Genomic DNA, 22,756 nt, shown 5'->3' with positions numbered 1-22,756 from the left:
ATTTAGTGGTGGGGTTTTGTCCACTCTGTAAAATTTAGTGGTGGGGTTTTGTCCACTCTATAAAATTAAGTGGTGGGGTTTTGTCCACTCTATAAAATTTTGAGTGGTGGGGTTTTAACTGGTGGGGTTTTGTCCGTCTTCCGTCAGATATATTTTGGTGGTTAACTTCCAGTGATTTTTTTACCTTCTATAACAAAGACCTATGAAAGGTTTATGGCTTTTCTCAATTGAAATTTCCTTTAGAATCATGCAGTTTTTTCCAATATTGACTTGAAACAGCTATTTTACTTCTTAAATTATCCATAATTTTCTCCCAAATAAAGAGGCTAAGGCCTCTTCCCAGCTAAGTGAGAACAACAGCGGACCACTGAATTCAAACAATTTGTGAGCCCACTTAGTTGGACAGGGTATTCCAAAAAATATTGCAATCAATGCGATATTTACAGACATTGCAATATATTGTGAACTATCTAAAATGCTTGTAAATCATAGGTAAGACCAACAGTACCTTTATACCAGTTTGTTTATATCATGGTTGCGATATCAAATATATAGAGGATATTTGTTTAGTTCAGTGTAAGATCGGAATATATTTCACCGAGTGAGCACCAAAAGGTATATTTCACGAGTGGCGCAGCCACGAGTGAAATATGAACTTTTGGTGTTCACAAGGTGAAATATATTTCGATCTTACACTAAACTAAACAAATTTTCTTTTTATTACATGCAAAGAAACGTTTTTAAAAAGACATTAAACCTAATACTGAATGAAAAGCGCGCCAAATAATAATACAACGTGATGTCATTAAGTTGGTACCCAGTACTGTGCACGCTGGTATTTCACTGAAACAACGTGAGGGGCTTAAATTCAAAACAGTGAAATTATCAAAGTGGTAATTTCACTGTTTGAAACAGTGAAATTACCAGTTTTATATCACTGATATATTTCTATAAACCACCGAAAAGCATGTAATAAATAATCATAAATCCCATCAGTGACGTAAAATTCTGTCATGTAAGAAAACGTTTTTAAGAAGCTTATGAAAGGTCAGTGGTTCAACTCGGGTCCTGCTTCTGTCTGAAAGAGAAGCACATTTAGACTCCATTAGTAATAAATGAATATATCAATGTTAGTAAGAAACTAAACATGGTCAATGAATGGGACGAGGTGGTTTCTTGGTACTGTTATGAAGAATATCCCGATGGATACAATATGGTCAGCGTTACTTATCACTTCCCCCTTTCCCCACACACCTCTGTAAAAAAATCACAACTGTACAAATTTTATCTATTAAAACATTCCCTTCTCAATTGATCATGAAAGATACCTTGGACACAGCATTCTCATGTGTGGGGGGAAAATTACAACTTCTAAAACAACTGTGTCACCATTTTTATTTGCTAAAGACAAGTTAGCAAAAATAGTTACAGCAATTAAATAAGCTTTCATCTATTCAAGTTTATTAAAGTCTTCTATTATACATGCAGTAAAATAGAATAATGATAGTTGAACAATTGGTAGTACATGTAATTGGTATAATGTAGAGATAAGCCAATTCATCAACAAATTCTTCAACTTTTGACAAAATCCGAGAAAAAATAAAACAATAGGCACAAATAACAACATCTGAGTTGTATCAGAATGTACGACAGTTTGGGTCAATTTGACACATGAAGATTATTTCCAAGATAATGTCAGAAGCCCATGTTGTTGATGAACTGGAAATAGTTCCAAGATTTTTTTGTCTTATTTATTAACGATATACATGTAGATTAAATAACATTTAATACATAAAATATAAACAAAATGATAATATATAACAGACAACAAAGATATCTAGAGAAAAATATTATTTGCAAAATTTAACCTGGCATAAAATAGAAGATAAAAATTATCTAATTCTGAATATAAATAAATTACAAGTCATGCAGTTTAAAAAAAGATATTTTTCTATAAAAAAAGAAAGAAAAGAAAAACAGTTCTTAAGCAACAGATACATTTCTCGTTTTGTGTCTTTTTGATGGTAAATCAACAGAAAAATGTATTTTTTACATGGGGAAATTAAATGTACATTTTATTTGAATCTTTCTGAAGACTTACTTTTTTGGCCCCAAATTTTTAATGAAATTTTTTATAAAAGGGTAAATCTAAATTAAATATTGAATTTGCACATTACAACTGTTACATTGTATTTATAATGATTTATTAAGAGGGTTATTCAGTTTTCAATGTCACAAATCACCTAATATTAACATCTCCAGTGCTTAGAAAAAAATACATTTGCAGCCAAATAGTGCTTTAACAATCATAGACAAAGTATATAATACTTGTTTGCAAGTCACATGGGATTGACATCTTTTAAAACAAGTGACTTGTCTTACATGCTGGGGTGTAAGACAGGTTTTTCTAGCATCTGTGTAAACGGTAGATAATCCTGTCTGATATGCAAGAAAATATATATTTATATACTAAATGTATAAAAGAATGGAAATAATATCAAAAGTAAGATATGTCAAGGAATAAGTAATGCCTCCAGAAACAAACCGCATGCGTTTCAAAGGTTAATATTTTAATTTAATTTAATTATATTTCACTTTATCTCATTTTTATTCTCATCTATACACATAAAAAATACTAACACACAATTATTGCAAACATGAAAAATGTCTTCATAAAACCAGTTTAATGAACTAAAAAAAACCAGCAGAGAAGTAAGTTTAAAAGTTCGGAGTAAAAGTTTATTGAGTTCTAACATATATTTCTTTAATAAAATGAGTATATATGGAAATTTCAGATTCAAATATCATTATATTATGCAAAAAAGAGTCCATAATCAAATCTTAGTATAGTATATTAACATATTCAAATTACTTAGATACCTAAATGGCATTTTGAGAAAAATCTTAATTGACACCTTAATTATTAGTATTAAGTTTGTAAACATAGATATTTTAACAATATGTAAAGTGGATAAGATAATATGTCATGCATCTCTAATGTTAAGTGAAGTTATTGCTGTATAAATCATACAATTCAAATTCAAGTCTAGTTGTATGATGTATCCCTCTAAATGAATGGAATAAACCTGGTTTAAAAGCAAGTTAATTACTAATACATTTACAAAACTGTTATTACCATTACTGTAATTTAAACCTGTGACCTGCTGTATTTTTAAAATGGATTTCTCCAACTGAAATCTTTGGAACTGTCCATTTTCAATTCTGGGGATATCAAGATCAAAGTTGATCAGTCAACAGTATAAAGCCTGGTGTCAGACTGCACATATGTTCAGGCTAGCCTGGCTCTATACTGGTGACAAGGGATATCACTTTTGGTTCCAGCAAGTTAAAGAAAGCCCATAATTCACAGAACAGTAAATTATTACTAATCGATTATTTCTAAGACTTCAAAAACATTAAAGTTAAATTATTCTGTCAGTCTGTCACAAATCAATCTGCGTAGCAAATCATTCTTACTTGGTACATATAAATCTAATACATGATTTTCATATTAAGTAATCCAGGTGAAAGAATCCAGAATTATTTGTTGTCTTGCTTCTTTGTTGTCATCAATTTTCTTGAATTGTTCTTCTTATATTATTATAGCACTAATAAAACAAAGTTGGTATCTATGGAAATATGGCAACAAAAGGGATTAAAAATAAATATGACTTTAAATGAAAATAAACATCTAGTAACATATTAATATACTAGTCATAATGTGGGAAAGTAGGCGGAGTTAAGGTGGTGAAGGCTGTCAGTACCCTCCTCCTAGCAGAGCAAGTAAACACCTCTTGTAATCTCCAGATGTATCTCCCTGAAATATAGTAAAAACAACAGGTCACTTGTTGAGTTGTTATTTAATATGATTTATATGAATTAATGATAACATAAGTTGTCTAAGGTTAAGCCATACAGTTTGTTTTTTTAAACACATGTTATACATTAAAAGTCATGGGGAAATTACTTTTTCCTATATAAATTGAGCAATTTTCAAGCTTTACTGATGAAAGTTTTATTTCTGTTATAAATGGACACCTTCCCTAAACTAGCTGGACAGCTTCCTAACATGTAGGAATTCAAAGTGTGTGTCTGGATTTGAACCCACAGCAGTAAGGGGCAAGTAATTCAAAACCTGCAACCATAACCACAAACGGAGAATCCTTGTTGAAAGACTTCAGCCACTATCTTTGGCTCTTAATATAATAAGCAATAATATTATAGCATGAGCTGCTTGACCTTAAACGCAGGAAATATGTTTTGTAGCGCACCAACACAATTTACGTCAGATGGTGCCGAAACAGGAAAGATGATTTTGACTACAACCTTAAACCAACATCAAACAGGTCAAAAAAGCAGGAAATATGAATAATATTGATTGACTAAAATTGACAATATAAATCACACATGTTTTAAAACAAAATATAATTATACATTTCTTATAGCTGTCATTTATCAACTTTTACTGTAAAAATCAGCAGACATTATGACAGTCTCTACATGCACTAAGAGCTGGACGGTCATATCTATATAGACTGACCACATTTTACATCAGTTATAAAAACATTCATGCAATGTGATTCTTTGTTAAATTTAGAACACCATTCTCCTTACATACATCATACTGTACAATATTAATTATCATGTAGGAATAATCCATATCAACACACATATAATGTAATGTTAACTAACTAAATAAACTATTATTATTATTAGATTCACTGTCACCTATATGATTATTTTTTATTCACCAATATGTTGATATTATATTTATCAAAATATCCTCATTTTTAAGGAATAATTAAAAAAAATCTCTATGCTTTTTCATAAGTTGTAACAGAAAAATTTTGAATCTATAGTTTGTTTGTTTGAATGGGTTTTAAGTCACACTGACAAAGTATAGGTCATATGGCGACGTTCCAGCTTTACTGGTTGAGGAAGACCTCAGGTGTCCTTCCGTGCACTATTTCAGGTACAAAAGCAGGCACCTGAGTAGAACCACCATAATTCCTGGACATAATAAGCTGGATAGTTTTCTAATATGAAAGAATCATAAGTCCCTGTCAGAATTCGAACCCACAACTGTGAGGGGCAAGTTGTTTGAAGTAAATGACCTTAATCACTCTGCGATGGATGCGCTTTTGAATCAAGACCGAAAAAAATAGTATCCAGGTTTGCATTTCATAGCAAATACCTTTTCCCCCCTAAATATTAATGTTATCAAGGTGAAAGGATTCTCTTATATAGCTGTTTCCATAGTTTTACATTTCTGTAAAGTTTCAATAAAATCTGATTATAGACTGTAGTGCTTAATAGTGAGTAGACAATTAGAAATTGTCACTACAGCAAGTGACTGTAAAAGTTGAAATTGCATAAAAGTAAAATGCAGGTAAAGCAGGTAAAATAGTTTTGCACTCACACACTGATTTTTTTAAAGCTCCATTCAGGTTCTGTATATTCAACTGCAACATTTTGTGTAAAGTTTTTTTCCCCTTAATACATGTAAAATTTGTGAAATTGCATATTTGCAGATTTTATAACCAAAGCAGTCCTCTGGGTTTAAGATATAGGCACTATAACTTTAACACCACAGATGTCACAAACGATAGTGTAAATGTTAAGGGCATGCAACAAATTAAGATACATGTACATGTAATACATGTCAATCATGTAAACAGTGGATAATTATCAACATCAATAAACATACAAAATATACTTGATTTAATAAAAACATATTGTCCAATATAAATATTATATATATGTATCCTCTCTAAAAGAGTTAGTAAAACATTTGAATAAAAATTGCCTGACTTTTATAAATACTCTACAACCATATTTTTGTTTGAACTTTTATCACCTCCATGAAACCATAACCATGTGCTTTATTTACTTACATATTGTACTTGAGACAAAAGGAGATAATGTGGAGAATAAAAAGATAAGAGCGCTTAGTTCATTAAGGTACCAAAACTGAATTTTTTATTTTTATTTTTGAATACTGTTAGTTAACTGTTTACAAATTGTCATATAAAAAACCTGGCCCATGATAATTCATTTTGTATATAACATAAAATGTCACCAATTATGATAATTCTTATTCACCAATCTGTTGACAATTATACTTATCAAATAACCCATTTTTTAGGAATGAAAAAAAAAATCCAGTGATTGAGTGAAGTCAGAAAAGAAATGAAAAAGAAACACTGTTCTTCCCCAAGTTTCAAAATCCTCTAGCTCTGCTTGAATACCTCTATGAAATTATAGAATTAAGTAACAGTACACAGAAAAGCAAGGCAGAAAGTAAGCATGCTACAAAACTACATGTATGTAATTATATACATTTTTATTAATTGGTTATTCTCACAAATTGACACTTATGTGATTTATCATATCTTTCAATTTTGAAACCATCTTGAAAATACATGACTTCAAAATTCAGTTAAAATAATCCAATAAGTGTAGGCTTATTTTCAGCAGTAGTAAGTCACCTTAGTGCAATAACGGGTTAACTCCTTTAAAATTCTAATTGGTGTTAACCCTTTACTGCACTAAGGTGACAATAAAATAATTACATGAAGGTTTTATAAAAATAATTTTCCATATGCAATATGGTACAATAAAACAAAAGCTGGAATTTATCTTTGAAGATCAGTAAAGCATAATCATACAAATAATTTAATTTTTTAATTGTATGCAGTACAGCTGTAACTTATCTTGGCATTTCGATTAACTAATCAATTACATGTACATAAGGGAAACCATTCTACAATATAATTCCCATTTAACCTAAAGAGCACAAAGTGAGGGAACTTGTACAAATATCTCAGATTTACAATGACTCAAAAGGAGGTTGCCATTAAAAGAATGGTTACCCGTTGATTCTATCAAAAAACCTCTACTGACCACTATGGTCACTGTATGGTGTAGTAGTGGAGTCTATGGACTTTCACACAGGAGATAGTGGTCTGAAACCAACTTAAGACCAAATTCAATAAAACTGCCTGATCAATTGTTAATCATTATTTTTCAAGTTAATTTGTTTGCTTTTCCTTTTCTTAGACAGTCCTAATACAGGTCCAGTTCACAATGCCTATAAAATGCTATATTCCCATAAATGGTGTCACAATTCGTAACATGGATGATGTCATGTTTTGTTTTTTCCCAATTTCACAATAATGAAAACAATTCCAATTGAACTGTCACCCATTACACAAAGGATGAATACAAAATTACTGTTTCTGTCTGTGAAACCACACAAGTATCTATTTGTAAAAATAATGTAAACAGCCCATTCAATACATGTAGATAATTATATACATATAAACTAAAACAAGGTACAGAGTAAAGACAGGTGTAAAAAATATAAGGAACCACATACATCAAGTAGTGGTTCTAGTAGCCTGCGCCAATCATTCCAAGTATTACACGACGGTAATCTCCAGAAATATCGTCCTGAAATTTACAGAGAGTGCTTCGTGCCAATTAAGAAAAATCACAAAAAGAAACATACAAAAGATGGAGAAAATATACAGGGAATGTATGTGGGGAACATGGCATAGACAACAAGCTACTAGGAATGTGCTTTTAGGCCATCACCTGTATCTCTTCCACTTCTACTAAACCCCCAAATCCAACAGATCAGTTAAATTCAAAGGGGCATAACTCTGCATACTGATTATTAACTCATTAGCAATATTTGGACAAAGCGTATTTTTTCTTCTTTTTTTTTTATAATTTATCTTTTTTTTTTATTTCAATTATTAAGGCAACTCAAATACTTGTCTCAAGAAATATGTGGTTCTTTATACAGTGAAAGCAATGTTTAAATTAGTATGTTACATTTTCTTAAAACTTCAAATAAATTATTGAAGCACTTGGTTAGAATGAAAAGTAAGTCACGATATGGGTAATATCTATAAATTATATGTCTATCTTAATAAACAAGTACAACACTGACACCAAATCAGGCAAATCTGATTTAAAGTTACCAATCTACAAATGAACCATGTAGGTCTGTATCGCTCACCTAAGTCAACTGTAAAGTGGACAACATTATCCTAGTGGTAAGACCATTTTAGAACTTTGGCTTTTTTGTATGTGTGTATTTGAGTTTATTTATACCTGCCACCAGTTGCCCATATGGGCGAGTCCTACAGAAGCATATTAGTCAATTTAGATTTTGTATGATATTGCAAGATACAGATGCAGAAAGATGCCCCAATTCTAGAAGCTTTCTTGGTTTTTCAGCGTGCCAAGTGTTTAAGTACTAGTACATGGAACGTACATGGAACGTCGATTTAAAGTCTCATATGAAAGATTCGTTAGTAGTTTAAGTTGGCCAGCCCGGGAATCCAAACCGCAATGTTGAGATTACAAGTCTCATGCTTTAACTGATTGAGCTATGCCGCTCGCACCTTTGGCTTAAAAGGAGATTTTGTTTAAATACATTGAGGATAACAACACACAATATATGATGGACAATAGGCAATCACATAAAGTCTCAGCACTTTGTCCTCATGTAGTCACAGCAATTTTAATCTTAAACACAGATTTGTCTGCATTTTCGGGAAATTTGAATATGTAAAATCATGAACCTGTTATAATGTAACAGGAATCAGTCAAGCTTAACTGTCTAACTAAAACCCTAGTACAGGTAGACAACTTTCATGGCAATAAACCGGCTTTATAAGACCTCATAAAACTAACAGAATACATTGTCAGAACAATCTATGGTCAATTTCCTAGCAAGTAGAAACTTTTATGATATTTTGAAAAACAAAGTTCAAAACAATTTCCCACATTCCCCTAATAAAATAATACATAACACCTATACCGAAAAGAAACTTGAAATATCTGGCATTTTTAAACTGATTTGAAGTACAATTCTAAATGAGCCTATATTTCATATATTCATTTTGAAAAACCATCTCAAAGAATTTTTTTTTTCTACAGAAATATTCAATATAATACTACTTTCAAACTTTTACAATATACAAAACATGAAAATATTCTATTATGTAGACTGGTTAACAAAAAATATTTCATATTGTTCTGTTTTACAGGCTAAAAATATCAAACAGTCCTTGAATGTGTCAGTAAAAATTTCCTGAAGAGGTTAACAGAAAGGACATGAATGGCAACATGTCTGGGGTTTGCAATCTTAGTGCCTGAAAGGGTGGATGGACCCTCATTAAGCATATAATACATACATACATACATAATAAAATTACATAATTTTTTTTATTGTTTTTTTTTTCTCAAGCCGAAACATGAAATACAGTCTGTCGACCTGTTCACAGGTTTTATTTGTACACAGGACTGTTATTTCAAGGTAAAATTTAAATACAGTCTGTAGACCTGTTTACAGGTTTTATTTATACACAGGACTGTTATTTCAAGGTAAAATTTAAATACAGTCTGTAGACCTGTTTACAGGTTTTATTTATACACAGGACTGTTATTTCAAGGTAAAATTTAAATACAGTCTGTAGACCTGTTTACAGGTTTTATTTGTACACAGGACTTTATTTCAAGGTAAAATATAAATACAGTCTGTAGACCTGTTTACAGGTTTTATTTGTACACAGGACTGTTATTTCAAGGTAAAATATAAATACAGTCTGTAGACCTGTTTACAGGTTTTATTTGTACACAGGACTGTTATTTCAAGTTAAAATATAAATACAGTCTATACTAACCCTAACAAATTGTTCCAAACTTTGACCATACATCTTCTGGAACTCTTGTTTGATCTGTACCATATCAACCTCTGCCCTTGTTACCATGACTCGAATCAATGTTCTATCATCTGTACCAGCACCCTGTAATAGTCAATATTCTTAGCATTAATTCTCATTTATACCAGTAACATGTGCATTCATAGTGCTATTAAAAAGTATGGTTTACTATTATTATTATTATCTGTATTGTTTGGATATAAATATTTTAAATGGATGTGTCCATCTTTCAATCTGGACAAAACAATCACCATCTATATCATTTTTGATTTTTATTTCATTTTTACGTCGCACCAACACAGTGTAGGTCATATGCCCACTTTCCAGCTTTACTGGTGGAGGAAAACCTCAGGTGCCCCTCAGTGCATTATTTCAGTCACAAACAGGCACTTCAGTAGAACCGATGATGTTCAATAAGCTAGCCGGATGAAAGATTGGGTTTAAGTCAACGACCTTAACCACTGAGCAACTGACGCCCCTCATAATCTTTAGGGACATTTCAAAATAACTACATGTACTGAAGCAGCACAGGTCCAACTTCAAAATGTAAGATACCTGAAACCCCTAAATTAAATTGAGCATTACTTTAATGATTATATAAAGAAAAAGAATGCTTTGAAGTGTATTAAAATCTGAAACTTAAGGCAAATGCCTAAAAACTATTTTACCTGAAAACTTGTACACATGGAACATTGCAGACCATAAACAGATGATAATTATCTATTACACAAACTTTTCTATCTCCAACGTTTCGAGGGGTAAAACCCCTCTTCTTCAAGGAGTTTCTGTTTATTTTTATAAATCACATATTTATCTTCTAACATGTCTTATCTTACACTATGTAATGTACCAGTATACAGAAATGACGTCTGTGATGACAACCCGTTTCGAGGGGTTAAACCAATCTTTTTCAAGAAGTTTCTGTTTATTTTTACAAATCAGATATTTATCTTCTTACAGGTCTTATCTTACACTATGTTATGTATATGGAAATGACGTCATTGACGACATCCAATCATAATTAGCTGGCACAGATATGCCAGCTAATCTTAATTTGCACCAGTCGCATGAGTATTTTCAGTTGTTGCAAGCAGGTAAAGTACATGTACAAGAATTACGAACATTTTACTTCAGTCAGTCTTTAGAAATTAACAAACATATTTTGGCTGTAAAACAAAGAGACAAAACAATATGTTATTGTACAAACCTTCATGGATCTGTATAATTTTTCTGCAAAGTATCCTGGCTTGTTTCGGACACATTTAACTGTAAAGAAAGAAAAAGTTGGCCCATATTTAAAATTTTTAAACAATAACAAAATTAATCAAATAACAATAGTGAATAATGGCTTGTTTTATAACCAACTTCTTTCAGTAGTTGCTAATTAGAACTATTTTAAAACCTATAATGCAGTTAAACATGAGCAATAAAGAATGCTTATTACCCTAGTTTTATTGCTCAAACTGTTGTCTTTGTTCTAGTGAGCTAGAACTCTATTCCTTAACAAGATATGTTTGCAAAACATGTATGCCCCCTATCGGCAGCCAATTTGTCATGTGATCAGGTTATTATGCATGACTTCTGACCAAGTGAACAAGCAATTAATAAGGGTTATCTAGTATCTACTGGTCATGACTAGTCACAAGGTAATATAATTGTGACCCCATAGGTTGTGTGCAGCAATTAAAGTTATTAAAAAACTTACAAAATAATATATACATAAATTTTATGAATCACATAGGCCTCATTAATGACAGCCAAGTTGTTATATTACATAAGACCTTCAAATGTGTATACCAAAAGCACATAAAAATATCTACCAAGGCAACTTGAGTTGTTGAGTTATTGGTCAGAAATGGTCATGAAGTACAAGGTCACTATGACATTGACCCCTTGACCCCAAAATCAATAGGGGTCATCTACTGGTCATGACCAATCATCATACCAAGTTTGAAGTTCCAAGGACTAAGGGTTCTTTAGTTATTGATCGGAAACCGTTTTAACCTACAAGGTCAATGTGACCTTGACCTTTGACCCCAAAATCAATGGGGGTCATCTGCTGGTCATGACCAATCATCTTACCAACTTTGAAGTCTCTAGGCCTAAGGGTTCTTTAGTTATTGATCGGAAACCATTTTTACCTACAAGATCAATGTGACCTTGACCTTTGACCCCTTGACCCCAAAATCAATAGGGGTCATCTGCTGGTCATGACCAATCATCATACCAAGTTTGAAGTTACTAGGCCTAAGCGTTCTTTAGTTATTGATCTGAAACTGTTTTTACCTACAAGGTCAATGTGACCTTGACCTTTGACCCCTTGACCCCAAAATCAATAGGGGTCATCTGCTGGTCATGACCAATCACCATACCAAGTTTGAAGTTCTTAGGCCTAAGGGTCCTTTAGTTATTGATCGGAAACCGTTTTTACCTACAAGGTCAATGTGACCTTAACCTTTGACCCCTTAACCCCAAAATCAATATGGGTCATCTGCTGGTCATGACCAATCACCATACCAAGTTTGAAGTACCTAGTCCTAAGGGTTCTTGAGTTATTGATCGGAAACCCTTTTTACCTAAGAGGTCAATGTGACCTCGACCTTTGACCCCTTGACCCCAAAATCAATAGGGGTCATCTACTGATCATGACCAATCACCATATCAAGTTTGAAGTCCCTAGGCCTAAGTGTTCTTTAGTTATTGATCGGAAACCGTTTTCATCTACAAGGTCAATGTGACCTTGACCTTTGACCCCTTAATCCCAAAATCAATAGGGGTCATCTGCTGGTCATGACCAATCACCATACCAAGTTTGAAGTTCCTAGGCCTAAGGGTTCTTTAGTTATTGATCGGAAACCGTTTTTACCCAAGAGGTCAATGTGACCTTGACCTTTGACCCTTTGACCCCAAAATCAATAGGGGTCATCTACTGGTCATGACCAATCACCATACCAAGTTTGAAGTTCCTAAGCCTAAATGTTCTTTAGTTATCACTCAGAAACCATTTGGTCTACGGACCGACGGACCAACAGACCGACAAGTGCAAAGCAATATATCCCCTCTTCTTCGAAGTGGGGGCATAATTATCTTTCATTGTACTGAGCATTTGTTAATGTTTATTTCCATAAAATAGTACAGAAACTTATATTATTTACATACTTGGCTTTTGTAAATTTATAAAGTAATTTCATTTTTCCCCAGCTTTGTGCTGTATAATAACAGTATCATAAATTTTTGACAAGATATATGGTTGTGTATATATGGCTGTTTGTAATATAACCCTAACCTAATGGTTCAAGCAATATAAGCCTACAATCATTTATACTGGAACCTTTATGCCATATAACCACTCAAAGAAATATTACTATGATAATCAATGTTTTACAAAAATATAAAAGCTTCCTGTTGTAACATGCTCACAGTTAAATAAGACACCAATCTTTTCTTCATAGGAAAACAAAGTTTCAAAAAGCAACAAAAATACTAATTAAAAGTAGCCTTCATCATCATTCACTATCCACAAAGCCTCTACAGAAACAATATTTAAGGTAGTCCTTCTGAAATGCTTTCCCTCCAAAAAAATTTTGACATCAGCCAATGTCGCAATAAATCGGTCTTTTCCAGAACGTTATTTTTTACATTCTTTGTTATTCAATAAATCCAAGCCATTCATAACCTGAATTTACTACATATAAATAAGGACATTGAGTACATATCAATAAGGAATGAGTGATAGTAAATAATCTAATATCTAAGATTTTGAAAAAATAACTTTTCGGAAATAACCGATTTGCTACGATATTGGCCGATTTTAGAATTTTTTAGCGAAAAGCATTACAGTATGACTACCTTAGCTCCTCATCCTTTGGCCAAATCACGTATAGATATTTAGAGTCCCATTAAGTGTCACATCACTGCATGATACTTTTAATATAATAAAATTGACCAATGACAGATTTTTAAAAAAATTCCTACAACTTTTCATAAAATGAAAAATAAATATACTCACTAATAGCCAGCATTCCAATTTCCAGGTTACCAGACATTTCACTCTTTATAACCTTTTCAATGTCTCGGCCAGAGATTCTTGAGTATGCATCAAATACAGCCCTCAGCTGCTCGTAACTTTGTGACGCCATGATTATATTAAACTGTGACTCGTCCGTACCCCATCTCTTCTCTCCAGCTTGATATAGGGCCTGTGGAAATATAATTGTTTTTATTCAATGTCACATTATTGTTAAGTTCAAAGTTTAATCAATTAATTTTTTTCTCTAAAATTTGGCAATTTTCCAGCTTTTATTAACATACTTCACAAAAGTCGACAGATTCTCCTAAAACAACTATAGCTGACTTAGTCTGGTTCACTGTACATTATCCCATTAACAGACTGGCACCTTTACACCATTCCTGGCCTATTGCTAAAGTTGAACCTAACATATTTCATTGAACATGTATATTTCACATAGTTCATAGGTAGTGAGCCTAAAAATGTTGTTGTCCCCCAATGTGGTGGCCATGGGAGGTAATAATTTGCTGTGTGAAAAGCATCTATATCATCTTTACCATGATTGATAACATTCCCATTAAATTATACCAATGATTATTTACGTAAAATATGTCCTTAAATGATTTTTTGATTGATTGGTAGGTTTTACCATCAGTTTAACATTAGTTCAGTTATATATATGACAAGCATTTAGTGATTTTTGGCGCTGTGCCAGTATTAATCTGTTAGGAATTGCAAACTTATCTACATAATCACTATAATTAAACTATTAGCAAATACAGTGAAGATTGAATGGTATCAGACATTTTGTCAGTGAAAATGTCACAGAAAATACATGTGACATTTCTAGCATATAAAACCAACAAAATAAAATTATAGAGACCTAACTCTCTCATTGCTGAAACTTATCCTACAGATTTTTTTAAATTTCATGAAATGTCAAAGGCCTCCATCATTACAGGGTCTATATAGATTCTGCTGGTCAAAATACAAAAATTCTACAACTGACCTGCTGCTTATGAAACTGCCTTTGCAACATTATTTAAAATTCCCACATATTTTATGCATTATCTCTCGGTTTATAGATTTAGATTCAATATAGTTATGCAAACTGATGATTTTATATAAATATATAGAGGAGATTACATACTTGAGCATCAGAATTAGCTTTGTTCATGTCTACAGCCTGGTTCTCCATTCTTCCACCCTAAATAAATAAATAAAAAAAAACATACAAAATACAAATAACTATCATGTACATAACTATATGTTGTCACACAGTTCTTACATATGCTTTCAAATATCACTGCAATTTTAATGGAATTATAATCTTAAATTGCAAGATTGAAAAGTACATTGTATCAAAATCCCTTTAATTCAAATGTTGAAACCATTAGGAAATACAAATATTTATTTTTCTCTATTATATGGCCACACAGTCTGCAAAGGTCATACAAAAGTTTCATCACATCAGCTTTCCAATGTACATATTTTCAGGCACAATCAGGTGCCTGAGTAAATTCTATAATCTTTCTTAAGCTATATGAATAGTATTCTGATGTCACATAAAGAATCCATTATTACTAGCGGGAATTGTTAATTAGTAGTGAGGGGCCAAGACTTAGAACATCATGTAAAGCAATTAAACTTAAGAGACTTCACATCTTATGCTAGTGTAAAACTTAAGGTAATATATAATAAAACATGTTTATTCACACACTTACATTTGCCATGGAGACCATGAGTCGTTTGAAATGACCTGATGTATCACTTATAATGTCTTTTTCTAATTTCTGCCTGTACACTGAAATTATAATATTAAACAATTAAGAAAACACTTAATGAAACATAATAAACATTAATGTCATCTGATATGCAGCCAAATTTATGTTAAACACCATCTTTTACCCTTACCTGGCCCAATATTTTTAATGGACTTGTCCATCTTTCAATCTGGACAAGAATGTTCCTTATTTTCGAGAAAAATTTCAAATTATGAACAAACGGAATAACAAACTGTGCAGACCAAAATCAGATGGCACAGCTAAGCTGGCTGGCGTTGGTTGACACTTGTTGCATGGAGTAGATTCTGTAGCAGGTAGCAGGTCTAAGAGTTACAGGAAGAATATCTGTAGTAAATATGGCATGAATCGTTGCCAACATTTTAGTGAGTTTTTTTTAATTGTTCAGGATTACCTTTTTCAGAAACACTTTCTTTCAATAAAGCTTTTTAAGTTATCAACTTCCATAGTGAAGTAAAACAATAAAATAATAACAATGTTGCCATTCATCAAGAGATATTATTTACATTTGAAAGCCAATCTGGATGTCCTTGATATTTTACTAGACTAAATGTACTAACAGTAAATTGCATTATTTTGATCCTACAATCCCTTAAACTAATAATGGATAGTTCAAAATCAACACTGGACTAGTTCATTATACAAAATTAGCATAAGAAAGGTTAATTTATACGAAATTTTTTCTAGATTGATTGTGTAATAAGCTATATATACACTTATTGAAACACTCACAAATCCGTTCCTGGAACCAATCAGTACTTAGCAATAAGTGTAAAGTGTCTTGCTCACTGAAGCAACCACTTGCCCCTGACTGGGTTGAAACCCACATGGCCAGCAATCCTTAGATTACTATTCTGTTGTGTTAACCACCCGGCCATGCTTCCACTTACAGAATAGGAAGATAAAAAGAGATTACACAGGTACAATAGCACTTACTTCTTTGGTATGCTTCATTGATTCTCTGTATTTGTGCATTACTTCTAGAACACAAAATCTCAATCATAGCATCTTCATCTGTACCAATACCCTGAAAATATATATCATTTATATATACATATTTGTGTATCCAGAATGAATGGTTCTTAATGGGTACCTCTGGGATTTGGTTATTCTGTTTCAAAATAGATGTATGATTTAAAATAGAATATTACATAAAGTTTTAATATTACTTCATGACTTTTAATGAGGTTGGAATCATGACCCCATTTTTTTTGAAAACTGATCAAATGTCAAACCACCTCTGGAATATGCATTACCCCTTGTTGACATTTGGTTCTTCTTCTGGTAACTAAATCCTGGATCCTGTGTGCAAATAGGTTACTATTTCCAGTGAACTTTCCTTCAGTTAGACAATTTATTGTTTAAGAGAATTTGTTCACTGTTTCAGTTGGTTGTTAGAGTGAAAACCAACAGTAATTCTTTGTAGACTTATCAACATTTATGTTAGCGGGTAATAACTCTAGTTGATATTTTGAAAGAGCAACAGCTAATTGGCTTTAATTTGCAGTCAAGACAACTTAACAAATGAACTTTTAGTTTTAGGTTACAATCACACTGTTAAGGTCAGAGCTATGATGAGATTTCATCTTAAATATTGGAGGGGCACTTAAAGTAAAGTGCCCTTATTATACATGTACATTAATTCTGACAATGTAGGGCTTAAAGTAGAACTACTGATCTCTTTAAAGTAAAGAGGACAGCTTTCATACTGGAAATAAAAGAAATTCAAACTTGTAACAGTGAAGAGTTCAAGTAATTGTAAGTCAATGACCATAACAATTGCACCGGAGAGGCCTATTTCAATACTTTAAACTGCATGCCTCCAGATGAGCCAAAATATTTCAAGAAAATTAAATTTGAGAAAATTCTGCTGACATGTTAAGGAACGAAGAATGTTTCAAGATTCATTTTTTTTTTTTTTAAATTGCGTTTATTTAAGGTCTCCGGCAAAAAGCCCATATGGGCGACCGTACACTCAAGTCGGGCCATCCTAGAGCTTCCCGCCCAGATTTTTTTGTCGATTTTTTCCAGCTTTATTGGTGGAGGAAGACCCCAGGTGCCCCTCCAGGCATTATTTCAGGCACATTGGCACCTGGGTAGAACCACCGACCTTCCTTAAGCCAGCTGAATGGCTTCCTCACATGAAAGATTTCGACCCGAGTGAGGATCGAACCTACAGCGGTGAGGGACCTGTGATCTCAAGTCAGCGACCTTAACCACTCGGCTATGGAGGCCCCCTCAAGATTCAAATAATGATTTACATGTTATATGCGATTAAGGGCTGATTAAAGCGGTATCTATCACCATATTTCTACTGTGTTACGTACGTAGTAAGGGCTAATTTTGCTTATTTAGAACTCTTTTTTTTTTGGTAATTTATGTAGATTGAAAGAGCTGTTTGCAATGTGTAAATTATTTTTCTTTGTTCACTTGACAATATTTCACTTTTAAATTCATTTTTGTATGAAAAAAGTAACATGAATCTGGAGGCATGCTGCTTTAAAGGAATCTAAATTAAATGTTTCTTACTATCACTTACCCTCATTGCTCTCTTGAGTTCATAGGCATCAAATTCTTCAGGTGTCATCATTAAACCAATTATAACATCCTCAAACTTTCCACCTAACTCACTCTTTAATTCTTGAATCAAATCCTATGATAAAATATGATAGTTGAGAAATATGTCAGAACAGCTAGTGATATTTACTTAAAGTTACATTTAGCAATTAATACATAGATGATGTATGTATATTCTATATTTTCCTTTATGCTGAATAAGGCATTAAAAAAGCTAAAAACATATTAATTTCATTCAGTCAACAAAACTATTTAATCCATAAGGCTCAAGTTGACTCCAACATTCAGTATTTGTGAAAATGCTTACATGTGTGTAGACATTAATAACACAGTGTAATAATCAAATCAAAACTCCACTCAACTGTTATGTTTAATAAAAACTACTTTTAGATCAGTAGATCAGTAGTTTTAATGCCAGACAAAACTATCTCAGTAATACAAAATCCATTCAGTTTCATATTTTCAAATTTTACAAAATCCATTCAGTTTCATATTTTCAAATCTTCTTTTATATGATCAATATGCAAATGATAAATCTCATATTTTACCTTTCCAAAGCAAGTTTTAAACATTTTTTTAATATCCTGTCTCTGACTATTTGTTCTATAAGCCAATATGTCAATAATGGCCTTCTCATCAGTGCCTGAAAATATGCAGAAATATGTGAATGCATATGTGTATATTGTGAAATGTGTAAGTTCAGTAACCCATAAAGGTGGCTTAATGGTATCTAAAATATGTATAGTTCTGAGTAGACTTTTTAAAATGATTGTCTTTGTTTTAGTATGGTTACAAATAATAATAATTATATATTATTGTAAGTACTTTAATGTCAGTAGCGAATTTACTTAGAAAAGTAAGGCACTATACTCTTGACTGTATTTAAACATTACTGGTGTCATATTAGCAAGGCTTGAACCAAACTAATCTACTTCAATAGACTTACTCCGGAATTAAGAAAATTTTGCATTTTCCCAGCTAATCTGTAGGTGTAACAAGCTTATAGAGTTCGAAAATAAGCATAAAAGGTTGACCTGGAAGTCCATCGTGAAGTGATAATAGTTAAAGTTTGTACCTATGGATTAGCTGGGGAAAACCCATACTTGCTGAGTTCCGGATAACATGTATTTAAAGCCTTGTTCCAATCCTTACTTCATACATTAAAATATAACTAGATATGTTTAGACAATTTTCAATATTAAACCCTAAGCCCTACTGGAGGTAAATGATTCTACACATGTAACCAGTGACAAACCAAGATTAACTGTCTGATTATGATCTGCACTGTTCATTATTCAGTCACCACATACCAGTATTTTGAAGAAAAAAAAAAGACCTACAGCTGACAATTATTCTCAAGGGCATGTCTCTATTTCTACATTCAATGCATTCTGCATAAATAAGTTAATTACAGTTTACTATTTTACCTAATTCACCTAATTAAGGCTAAATTATTCATAAGTTTTGCAACACTAACATACAGTTTGATAAATTAACTACAATTCAGACATGTCAACTAAGCTATTAGTGAAAGTTTAACTAATGAGTTACACTAATTACTTATATTTAGGCCTCTTAAAAAAGTACTTGTTTTCAGTCTCCCAACACAACTTTACCAATATAGGTAGTCCAATCAGTTCAACACATCAAAAAACTAAATACACATAATTTGTATGATAAGCAAAATTTTCAGATCACCCTAAAACATACTTTTCTGATAATAGTTAATACTTTTTTGAAATTTACATGATATTGCGATGTAAGTAATGTAATTGGCTTAACTTGCAACTAAATAAAAAGTGGATTAAAAGTTGCACCAATCTCTTTCAATTCTGCAATAAGATACTGCCTTATTAATGTCCTATCTTTTCTTCATGCATTGAAATACAGTGGGTGCACAGTAAACAAACTGTATAACAAGTTTGGCCTAAAATTACTCTATAAACATCTTCTCATAAACAAGAGGGTCATGATGGCCCTAGATCGCTCACCTGACTTATCAAACTCATCCAAACAATTACATAGACAAGCATTCTGACCAAGTCTCATGACAGGTGAGTCAAAAATGTGACCACTACAGTGTTAACAAGGATTAACCATATTTGAGCAGTGCGACCTAGTTTTTTACCCAGGTAACACATATTCAAACTTGACCTAGAAATCATCAAAACAAACTTTCAGACCAATTTCCAGGATACTTGGATCAAAACAGTAGCAACTAGAATGTTAACAAGATTTTTCTATTTTTAGCACATGCGATTTCGAACTCATCCAAGCAATTACCTAGACAAGCATCCTGACCAAGTTTGATGATAATTGAGTCGAAAATGTGACCACTAGAATGTTAACAAGGTTTTTCCATATTTGGGCGGTGTGACCTAGTTTTTCATCCAAGATGACCCATGTTCGATCTTGACTTAGAAATCATCAAAACAAACTTTCAGACCAATTAACAGAATATTTGGATCACAACAGTAGCCACTAGAGTGTTAACAAGATTTTTTCTATTTTTAGCTCCTGTGACCTAGTTTTTTCATCCGAGATGTCCATGTTTCGATTTATTCCCAGCAATGACCTAGACAAGTTTCCTGACCAAGTTTGATGACAATTGAGTCAAAATTGTGACCACTAGAGTGTTAACAAGGCTTTTCTTTTTTAGCTCCGGTGACCTACTTTTTCATCCGAGATGACCCATGTTCGAACTCATCCGAGCTATCACCTAGACAAGCATCTTGATCAAGTTTGATGATGATTGATGCAAAAATGTGACCGCTAGAGTGTTAACAAGGTTTTTCTATTTTTAGCTCCGGTGACATAGTTTTTCATTCGAGATGACCCATGTTCAAACTCATCCGAGCTATCACCTAGACAAACATCTTGACAAAGTTTGATGATGACTGATGCAAAAATATGAACGCTAGAGTGTTAACAATGTTTTTCTATTTTTAGCTCCGGTGACCTACTTTTTCATCCGAGATGACCCATGTTCGAACTCATCCAAGCTATCAACTAGATAAGCATCCTGACCAAGTTTGATGATGATTGATGCAAAAATATGACCGCTAGAGTGTTAACAAGGTTTTTCTATTAATAGCTCCGGTGACCTAGTTTTTCATCCAAGATGACCCATATTCGAACTCATCCGAGCTATTATCTAAACAAGCATCCTGACAAAGTTTGATGATGATTGGGTCAAAACTGTGACCACTAGAATGTTCACGAGGTTTTTCTATTTTTAGCTCCTGTGACCTAGTTTTTCATCAGAGATGACCCATGTTCGAACTCATCCAAGCAATTGACTAGACAAGCAATCTGACCAAGTTTGATGAAGATTGGTTCAAAAATGTGACCACTAGAGTGTTCACAAGGTTTTTCTATTTATAGCTCCTGTGACCTACTTTTTCATCCGAGATGACCCATGTTCGAACTCATCCGAGCTATCACCTAAACAAACATCCTGACCAAGTTTGATGATGATTGGGTCAAAAATGTGACCTCTAGAGTGTTCACAAGGTTTTTCTATTTTTAGCTCTTGTGACCTAGTTTTCATCCGAGATGACCCATGTTCGAACTCATCCGAGCTTTCAACTAGATAAGCATCCTGACCAAGTTTGATGATGATTGAGGCAAAAATGCGACCGCTAGAGTGTTCACAAGCAAATGTGGACGGACGGACGGACGACGGACATTCACCGATCCTAAAAGCTCACCCTGAGCAAGCTCAGGTGAGCTAAAAAGCAACAATCTGGTATTTTACTGTCCTACTAAAAGTTGTTAGGTAGCTGTACAGTTGTTATTTTTAGAATTCAACATATAAAATTATCTACAATGTACAGTAAATAGGTACATTCTTATACCAAAAGTAGGTTGTTTTTTTTACTTTTTATTTTTTGTTTTTGTAACTTTAAAAAAAAAACTTTTCCAATTATATACTATGTTCATTTCCAATTTGGTTTGATTTTTAAAATTGCTGCCTGATTATGGTCTGCAAAGTTCCCAATTCAGTCAGTAGTTATTTTAAAATTTTCCCTAACAATGATGAAATTAAAAACAAGAGGGCCATGATGGCCCTGGATCGCTCACCTGACACAACCGCATCCAAGCAATGTCTTAAACAAGCATCATGGCCAAGTTTGATGACAACTGAGTCAAACATGTGACCTCTAGTGTGTTATAAAGATTTTTCCATATTTGGGCAATGTGACCTAATTTTTGACCGGACACGACACATATTCAAACTTGACCTAGAAATCATCAAAACAACCTTCCTGACCAATTTCCAGGAAATTTGGATCAAAACTGCAGCCACTAGCGTGTTAAAATTTTTTTTCTATTTTTAGCTCCTGTGACCTAGTTTTTGACCGGACATGACCAATCTTAGCACTTGACCCAGAAATCATCAAAACAACCTTCCTGTCAAATTTCCAGAATATTTTAATCAAAACTGCAGCCACTAGAGTGTAAACAAGCTTTTTCTATTTTTAGCTCCTGTGACCTAGTTTTTGACCGGAGATGACCCATCTTCGAACTTCACCTAGATATCATCAAAACAACCTTCCTGACAAATTTCCAGAATATTTGGATGAAAACTGCAGCCACTAGAGTGTTAACAAGTTTTTTCTATTTTTACT

General features: G+C 32.8%; 1 protein-coding gene across 2 annotated transcripts; it reads right to left on the bottom strand.

Moving 5' to 3' along the window:
* Positions 1–1,378: 1,378 nt before the first annotated feature.
* LOC132720038 (annexin A4-like) lies at positions 1,379–18,768 on the bottom strand (the record flags this gene model as incomplete). 2 transcript variants are annotated; one of them, XM_060704024.1, is given in 10 exon segments in its annotated part: positions 1,379–3,817; positions 7,379–7,452; positions 9,699–9,821; positions 10,945–11,003; positions 13,747–13,936; positions 14,897–14,953; positions 15,471–15,550; positions 16,485–16,575; positions 18,088–18,201; positions 18,674–18,768. In XM_060704024.1, coding segments are annotated over 9 exon segments (869 nt in total), but the record flags the coding sequence as incomplete, so codon positions are not given.
* Between the last annotated feature and the right edge of the window lie 3,988 nt (positions 18,769–22,756).

This window comes from Ruditapes philippinarum, unplaced genomic scaffold, assembly GCF_026571515.1.
Source record: "Ruditapes philippinarum isolate M1 unplaced genomic scaffold, ASM2657151v2 ctg1495_1_1_1_1, whole genome shotgun sequence".
Taxonomy (NCBI): domain Eukaryota; kingdom Metazoa; phylum Mollusca; class Bivalvia; order Venerida; family Veneridae; genus Ruditapes; species Ruditapes philippinarum.
The sequence above is the reverse complement of the archived record's forward strand: the minus strand, read 5'-3'. Positions and strand labels throughout refer to the sequence as shown.